Here is an 8,504-nt window from a genome sequence, read left to right as displayed (position 1 = left end):
ACCCAAAAATCTCATTAATATCAAAGCTGAATATTTTGGAAGTTGGAGTGGGGCTTTTTTAGTTTTAGCTATTTTAGGAGGATATCTGTGTGTGCAGGTGACTATTACTGTGCATAATTATTAGGCAACTTAACAAAAAACAAATGTATACCCATTTCAATTATTTATTTTCATCAGGGAAACCAATATAACAGCTCAACATTCACAAATATACATTTCTGACATTCAAAAACAAAACAAAAACAAATCAGTGACCAATATAGCCACCTTTCTTTGCAAGGACACTCAAAAGCCTGCCATCCATGGATTCTGTCAGTGCTTTGATCTGTTCACGATCAACATTGCGTGCAGCAGCAACCACAGCCTCCCAGACACTGTTCAGAGAGGTGTACTGTTTTCCCTCCTTGTAAATCTCACATTTGATGAGGGACCACAGGTTCTCTATGGGGTTCAGATCAGGTGAACAAGGAGGCCATGTCATTAGTTTTTCTTCTTTTAGACCCTTTCTTGCCAGCCACGGTGTGGAGTACTTGGATGCGTGTGATGGAGCGTTGTCCTGCATGAAAATCATGTTTTTCTTGAAGGATGCGGACTTCTTCCTGTACCACTGCTTGAAGAAGGTGGCTTCCAGAAACTGGCAGTAGGACTGGGAGTTGAGCTTGAGTCCATCCTCAACCCGAAAAGGCCCCACAAGCTCATCTTTGATGATACCAGCCCATACCAGTACCCCACCTCCACCTTGCTGGCGTCTGAGGCGGACTGGAGCTCTCTGCCCTTTACCGATCCAGCCACGGGCCCATCCATCTGGCCCATCAAGACTCACTCTCATTTCATCAGTCCATAAAACCTTAGAAAAATCCGTCTTGAGATTTTTCTTGGCCCAGTCTTGACGTTTCAGCTTGTGTGTCTTGTTCAGTGGTGGTCGTTTTTCAGCCTTTCTTACCTTGGCCATGTCTCTGAGTATTGCACACCTTGTGCTTTTGGGCACTCCAGTGATGTTGCAGCTCTGAAATATGGCAAAACTGGTGGCAAGTGGCATCTTGGCAGCTGTACGCTTGACTTTTCTCAGTTCACGGGCAGTTATTTTGCGCCTTGGTTTTTCTACACGCTTCTTGCGACCCTGTTGACTATTTTGAATGTAACGCTTGATTGTTCGATGATCACGCTTCAGAAGCTTGGCAATTTTAAGAGTGCTGCATCCCTCTGCAAGATATCTCACTATTTTTGACTTTTCAGAGCCTGTCAAGTCCCTCTTCTGACCCATTTTGCCAAAGGAAAGGAAGTTGCCTAATAATTATGCACACCTGATATAGGGTGTTGATGTCATTAGACCACACCCCTTCTCATTACAGAGATGCACATCACCTGATATGCTTAATTGGTAGTTGGCTTTCGAGCCTATACAGCTTGGAGTAAGACAACATGCATAAAGAGGATGATGTGGTCAAAATACTCATTTGCCTAATAATTCTGCACTCCCTGTAGACAGATAGAGATCGAAATAGAGAGAGAGAGAGACAGAGGGACGGACAGACGGACGGACGGACAGTCAGACAGCTAGACAGACAGAGAGACAGAGAGACAGACAGACAGATAGATAGATAGATAGAAGACAGACAGACAGACAGACAGACAGACAGACAGACAGACAGACAGACAGACAGACAGACAGACAGACAGACAGACAGACAGACAGACAGACAGACAGACAGACAGACAGACAGACAGATAGATAGATAGATAGATAGATAGATAGATAGATAGATAGATAGATAGATAGATAGATAGATAGATAGATAGATAGATAGATAGATAGATAGATAGATGGATAGATAGATAGATAGATAGATAGATAGATAGATAGATAGATAGATAGATAGATAGATAGATAGATAGATAGATAGATAGATAGATAGATAGATAGATAGATAGATAGATAGATAGATAGATAGATAGATAGATAGATAGATAGATAGATAGATAGATAGATAGATAGATAGATAGATAGATAGATGTTTAAACATGTCATTCTGAATAAAATTCCGTCCAGTACGTGTCAGTAAAACGCTTCACTAACCTTGGTCATGAGGGGGGAGATGGCTCCCTTCTCTGGGGCAGGGTTCGTTGTATGCAGGGCCACTGTAGATGAGAAGCTGCACTGACCTGTCAACAGAAAGATCAAACAAACACCATGGTCTTAAATGCTAAGGTGTCAGTTGCAAAAGTGAAAGTTGTGCAGCATTTCCGACATCCACATGCGACGTATCAATCAACTTTATCGAGCTGTTATTTGGTTTTCGTCCGTGATATCTAGGAAGTATAATAAAAGTGAATTTACCTTGCAGCAAAGGCAAAAGGTCAATCACGGCCTGGCCCAGGACAACTGATTTCGCCTCCACTTTTTTTTTCTCAGGAACAACCTCAATCAGCGTCACTGAAAACAGCAGAATCACATTAGTGGAATGTGAAAATTGATTTGATTACAATAACACCTGAATAGTTACTTCATATAAAGTTATACACGTATGTTTGTGTATCTGTATGTATAGTATACACATCAGATACATACTGTATGTACAGTAATTAGCAAAAGTATTGGGCCTCCTAGGACATTTTGGCGTATTGCCACATTTAAGGCTTCAAACTTGTCATGTCCTGCACGGTTGTCATGGCGCCCAGCTGGCCCCGCCCCTTGACACCGGCTGAGACGCATTGGACTGATTGCTCTTGGAGTACTCAAACGCTCCTTTTGGGACTGCCCGTTGCCAGATCATGGCTTAACCGTGTTGAAAACCTGTTCACGCCTGTTTGACCTGAGTAATGCCTAGATTGTAATTTTGCCTGCCTTTGAGCCTGCTTTGTTTTGTTTTTGCTCCGTGTGTTGGACAACTTTTCTTTCTCAATTAAAGCGACAGATCGTCGACGCAATTGAGTTCCAACTTCCTGTCCATTTCGTGACAAAACTTAAATCTGAAGCAATAAAAATATTTTCCAAGAATCACCAACAAACTTCAAAGCGGAATTGGGATTCAAGAAGATTTTATAACATTTACACATCTCCTGGAGCACTGTGCGAGCAATACTATCAAAATGGAGAGAGCATAAAACCACTCCAAACCTACCAAGCCCTGGCCATCCCTCTAAGCTTTCAGCACGTGGAGAAAACTGTTATAGGCAGGCATGCACAGCTGAGGTGAGACAATCTATGCATAAAAAAACTATTAGTCGTACTCTGCATAAATCTGCCCTTAGTGGAAGAGTGGCAAGAAGAAACCCCAATCTAAAAAAAGGCCCATTTGGCCACAGAGGGAGACACAAAGATACCCTGGCCAGATGTGACCAAAATGTATTTTTTTGGAGCTGAATCCAAAGATTTTTGTTTTGCATAAGAGTAATCACACTGATAACACCATCCACACTGCCTAACATGGTGGTGGTAGCATCATGCTCTAGGGTTGCCTTTCTTCAGCAGGGACTGGGAAGATCATTAGAAATGATGGTAAGATGGATGGAGCCAATTACAGGGTGACCTGAGAATGGGGCACAAGTTTACTTACAACAGGACAATGACCCTAAAGATAAAACAAAATCTACAATAAAAATGGTTTAAAACTAACAATATAAAGGTGTCAGAATGGCGTAACCAAAGTACAAACCTCAATCGTATAGAACAGGGGTCAGGAGCCATATTAGCAAATTGTTGTTTTTTGAGAGAGAACCATACCATATATTTTAAGACAAATTTCAGCAATAGCACCAAACCCACTCTCTAGACAAAATCAAATTTTTCAGCACATTTTATTTCACTGTGTGACATTAGATGATTTGATAAAATGTTTGAAAAAAGAATAATACCAGAGCCCGCGTTACATTCAACAAATAAACCACTTTTAACTTGTCTCAGTCCCGCAATTACTTGTTGAGGCTCATTTTGACCTTCATTTCTTTCATAAATGGTTTCAAAACAAGGTCCAGGCATCGTTCCTTAGTAAAAATGCCACAAAATACTGCTAAGAGGATACTGACGTATTTACCTTCGGTGCAGACGCCGTGTGCATAGGTCCGTAAAAAGTATCAAGGAGGGCTAATATATCTTCAATGTCTACCTTTTTATATGTTAGCACAGTATAAAATGTTGAATAGATGTTGTGTCTTTTCACAATTGTCTACCACATTTTGTTGATTCTTAGAAAATATTTTGAGTTTTTTATCGATAAGTTTGATGCCTGAAATATAGCAACATCTCAAAAAGTTCTTGAGGGGCCAATACTTATACAAAGGCACTTTAAATAAAAGCCAAAACGGTGATCTCTTGCATTATCCTCATTTTAGGTGAAATATTATCTCTCTCTCTCACTCTCTCTCTCTCTCTCTCTCTCTCTCTCTTTCTGTCTGTGGCGCAGTGGTTAGCGCGTGTGCGACACAGTTCTAAGGTCTTGGAACCTCCTGTGTGGGTTCAAATCCAGCTACCGGACTTCCTGTGCGGAGTTTGTATGTTCTCCCCGTGCTTGCGTGGGTTTCCTCCGGGCACTCCGGTTTCCTCTCACATTCCAAAGACATGCATTTCAGGTGGATTGGCCGGTCCAAATTGTCCCTAGGTGTGAATGAGCGAGCAAGTTGTCTGTCCCTGTGTGCCCTGCGATTGGCTGGCAACCAGTTCAGGGTGTCCCTTGCCCACTGCCCGATGATGGCTGGGATGGGCTCCAGCCCCCCGCGACCCTAATGAGGATAAGCGGTACGGCTGATGAGATGATATATATATATATATATATATATATATATATATATATATATATTGCCCATATCCCCCTAGTGGGAGGTGGCTAGAGTCATTTCTGACTCTTTTAGGGAGATTGATTGAGAGGAGGGGATTCCCAGCCCCCTCGCTCAACCCAACTGAGGTGTTGGGAGTCATTAGGTGACCAAACCCCCCAATTCCAACCCCTAATGCTAAACGCCAAGCAGGGAGGCAACGGGTACCAATGTTTAAGTCTTAGGTATGACTCGGCCGAGGCTTGAACCACAACCTCCCAGTCTCGGGGCGGGCGCCATACCCCCAAGGCCACCGAGCTGGTTTTAATCTAAATATTAAAAAAAAAAGGGTAAAGACACACGTAACAAACAAAAGTACATACAAAGAAGCCACACACACATTTTGCAGTACCTACGACTGGTTTATGAGGTATGTCACTGAGAGCCAGTATTTCATTGCAGGGGAACGTGTGGGTGAAGTCATACTCAATGTATGGGGCTGCAGGATCGACTGTACGCTTTTCAGACTCTGCCAACGTCGTGCCATTGATATCCATCCGAAGAAAACTTTGCACGGTTCCTGTTTTTTTCCCGTGCTGACAAAAAAAACGTGTACTTTCAAAAAGGGGTACAAGTACCAGATGAATTAAACAGCTTTATTCATTTTGTCCTTAGATGCGTGATGCATTTAAACCAGTGGCATTAGTCCTTTCACATAAAAAACATGATGGCCTCCCAGCCAAGTATCATAAAGTAAAATTAATGAATACCTGGAGCTGTCTTTACCTACCATGTTAGTTGCACGAGAGATTGTTATTTTGATGTCAAAATTATTTTCTGGCCTTTCATCGGAAGACTCCATCATTCAAGGCAAACTGTCAAAAGACCTGGGAATGGAGACTATAAGTTAGGGTTGACTACTATCAGTGACACAAATCTGATAGTACATAAATGATATAAATAACAGGTCTTAACACTCCTCTTGTGTTAGCTTTTAGGTAACACAAGTCCCTAACTTAAGTCAGTTGTAAAATACACAAAAAAACAATATATCATCCGGTTATCGTGGTTAATGGGGACCAAAACCACCCGCGATAAGTGAAAACCCACGAAGTAGCGACGACCCTTCAAAAATAAAAAATACATTTTAATTTAAAAAAAAATTACAATTAAAATTTAAAAAAAAATGTATTATTATTTTTTAGACCCGGTTAATGGGGACCAAAACCACCCGCTAAAAGTGAAAATCTGCGAAGTAGCGATGCCCTTTCAATAAAATAAATAAATACTTAAATTAAAAAAAATATATATTTAAACCATTACAGACCGCGAAGCTCTCAAGCCGTGAACGTCGAACCGCGAAGTAGCGAGGTCCCACTGTATAACAATACATGTCAATGCTAGCACAAGAAAAACAACTCTCAAAATTTGTATACGGTACCTACGCCGTTGCCCATAGTAACCAATGTTTTCAGTGTGGCTAAAATTGAATAGCGCTTTCTTTGCGAATTAACTTATTAAGTTTGCACTTATTGAATTAAAGTTTCAAGTGTTGATTATCCTTCAAACGCTGAAACATATTTACCCCTCTTAAAAGTCAGCGACGAGAACGGTCAGACATTAAACACGTACCGTTAAACTTCAGTTCTTGTGCTCATTGAACGCTACTTAAAAACTAAACACCACAATCAAAATAGGAAATGAAAAAACTCAAATTGAGGAATAATTCCGCTGCGTAGCTGACCTTGAAAGACACTTTTGAGTATTTCCTTTATATCTTGCGGTTTATACGAAAGAAGTGAGAGTGAGAGTGAAAGTAAGAGAGGGAGAGAGAGAGACATAGAAAGAGAGAGAGAGAGTGCATGTAACTTGATGACGTCACAAAAAGATTTTTCTCATACACTGTAATATTAAAGCCAAAAAGAAACCTTTATTGTGATTCTTATTATCATCTGTCGTCTGTGTGTGGAGTCAAACTTTGGAATAATTTACAAGATGAGATCAAACAATGTCCAACTATCCATGTGTTCAAGTTTAAATACAAAAAAGCATTACTGGCGAAATACAGGGATGAAGAGAATGTGATATGAGGGAGATTGGAAATACTGCGTTTAAAAATAGGGTTAACTTGTTGTTATTGTTGCTATTATTATATCAGAACTGTTATTATAAATATTATGTTTATTTTTATTGTTGTTGTTATCATTGGTGCCACATTGATACATGTATTTGGTAACTAGTGGCATTATGACGTTGAGGGATGGGTATTATGAAGATTAGTGTATAAAATATGTGATTATTGTAATTATTATGATTATTGATATCTGACCTATGTAATAAGTATATCTATGAGATTTTGTTATATTAGACATAAGGCAAGCGCCCTCTTCTATGCGGCAGCGTGTTGGGGAGGCAGCGTCAAGAAGAAGGATGCCTCTCGTCTCAATAAACTGGCTAGGAAAGCGAGCTCTGTTGTGGGCAAAGAGCTGGACAGCCTAACAACAGTAGCTGAGAGACGAGCACTGAAAAAGCTGAGGTCAATCATGGACAATCCATCGCATCCACTACACAGCATTATCTCCAGACAGAAGAGCAGTTTCAGCGACAGACTGCTGTCACTGTCTTGTACTACGGACCGACTGAAGAGATCTTTTCTTCCTCATGCCATGAGGCTCTTTAACTCCACCCGGCAGAGTAAAGGCCCACATTAAACCACACCACCTACATTGGATATTACCGAATCTTACTGCAATATGTATTCTGTGTAGCACTATTTAGTTACTCTATATAACATGCTACAGTGGGCATTTGCACGTCACATTGGGTATTTGTATATTGTATTCTTTTGGCTTTATTATTGTACTGTTCTCAGCTCAGGGATGCTGCTGGAAATGTGAATTTCCCTTCGGGGATGAATAAAGTATCTATCTATCTATCTATCTATTTATCTATCTATCTATCTATCTATCTATCTATCTATCTATCTATCTATCTATCTATCTATCTATCTATATATCTATCTATCTATCTATCTATCTATCTATCTATCTATCTATCTATCTATCTAAAAGAGGAAAGGAGGATTTGTAAAATGTATTTAATAGGGAAGATAAAGGGGTAGGAAAAATAAGCATATAAGTTTTTCTTATACCAGAAGTCACTAAATAATACACACTGACCCTTTAAATTTTTCTATTTGTTTTTATTTCCCCCACTTGCCGCCATGAAAAAGGGGGCGCTGTAGGCTGTAGTAAAGTAGACACACTACCCTCGCAAACCATCAACCAAGTACTCTCGGCAGTCGGAGTTCAATGAATTTATCACTTGCGCGAGCGATTTAATCCTATTTTTATGTTAATATATTACTCTTGTTAAAATGTCGTACAACTACGTGGTCACAGCTCAAAAGCCCACGGCGGTCAACGCTTGCATCACAGGTAAATGTCCAGTTTGGCTCTTCGTCGCATCACCGTGTTTGCATGCTAGCTTAACTCCCGCGCGCCATAGATCCTCACGGGCCTGTAGTAGCCGATAGCCCTTCATCTCCACTGTTTACCTGCCATTAATACATTGTTTCACACCATAAAGTGCTATTTTTCCGTATTTACCATCTCACTTTCTAGTCTCATTCGGGGCGATTGTATATTAAATAATTTAGTGCTGTTTCACGGGACTGTGTCTATTAAGTTAGAAACTGTCATTATGAGACGTAGTATTTGGGTTACATCAACACATACCTGACCACTTTTGTA

The 8,504-nt window shown here is 40.4% G+C and overlaps 2 protein-coding genes across 2 annotated transcripts in view; one reads left to right on the top strand and one right to left on the bottom strand.

Annotated features, from left to right (window-relative positions):
• Positions 1 to 6,583, bottom strand: part of LOC148366774 (cilia- and flagella-associated protein 70-like) — a 45,819-nt gene extending 39,236 nt beyond the window's left edge. Inside the window, exons 1-5 of the mRNA XM_088333573.1 lie at positions 6,497 to 6,583; positions 5,543 to 5,652; positions 5,165 to 5,348; positions 2,339 to 2,434; positions 2,078 to 2,163 (exon numbers count right to left, since the gene is read on the bottom strand). Of these exons, the coding sequence (XP_088189699.1) occupies positions 2,078 to 2,163; positions 2,339 to 2,434; positions 5,165 to 5,348; positions 5,543 to 5,617 (441 nt within the window). The 5' untranslated portion in view covers positions 5,618 to 5,652; positions 6,497 to 6,583. The remainder of the gene's footprint in view (positions 1 to 2,077; positions 2,164 to 2,338; positions 2,435 to 5,164; positions 5,349 to 5,542; positions 5,653 to 6,496) is intronic.
• Positions 6,584 to 8,012: 1,429 nt separating this feature from the next.
• The window catches only part of ddb1 (damage-specific DNA binding protein 1), a 47,326-nt gene continuing 46,834 nt past the window's right edge, over positions 8,013 to 8,504 (top strand). Inside the window, exon 1 of the mRNA XM_088333570.1 lies at positions 8,013 to 8,189. Within this exon, the coding sequence (XP_088189696.1) occupies positions 8,129 to 8,189 (61 nt within the window). The 5' untranslated portion in view covers positions 8,013 to 8,128. The remainder of the gene's footprint in view (positions 8,190 to 8,504) is intronic.

Source organism: Urocampus carinirostris, chromosome 4 (assembly GCF_059441175.1).
Source record: "Urocampus carinirostris isolate Australia breed hairy pipefish chromosome 4, RoL_Ucar_1.0, whole genome shotgun sequence".
Taxonomy (NCBI): Eukaryota; Metazoa; Chordata; class Actinopteri; order Syngnathiformes; family Syngnathidae; genus Urocampus; species Urocampus carinirostris.
This window is presented reverse-complemented; position numbering and strand designations above follow the sequence as displayed.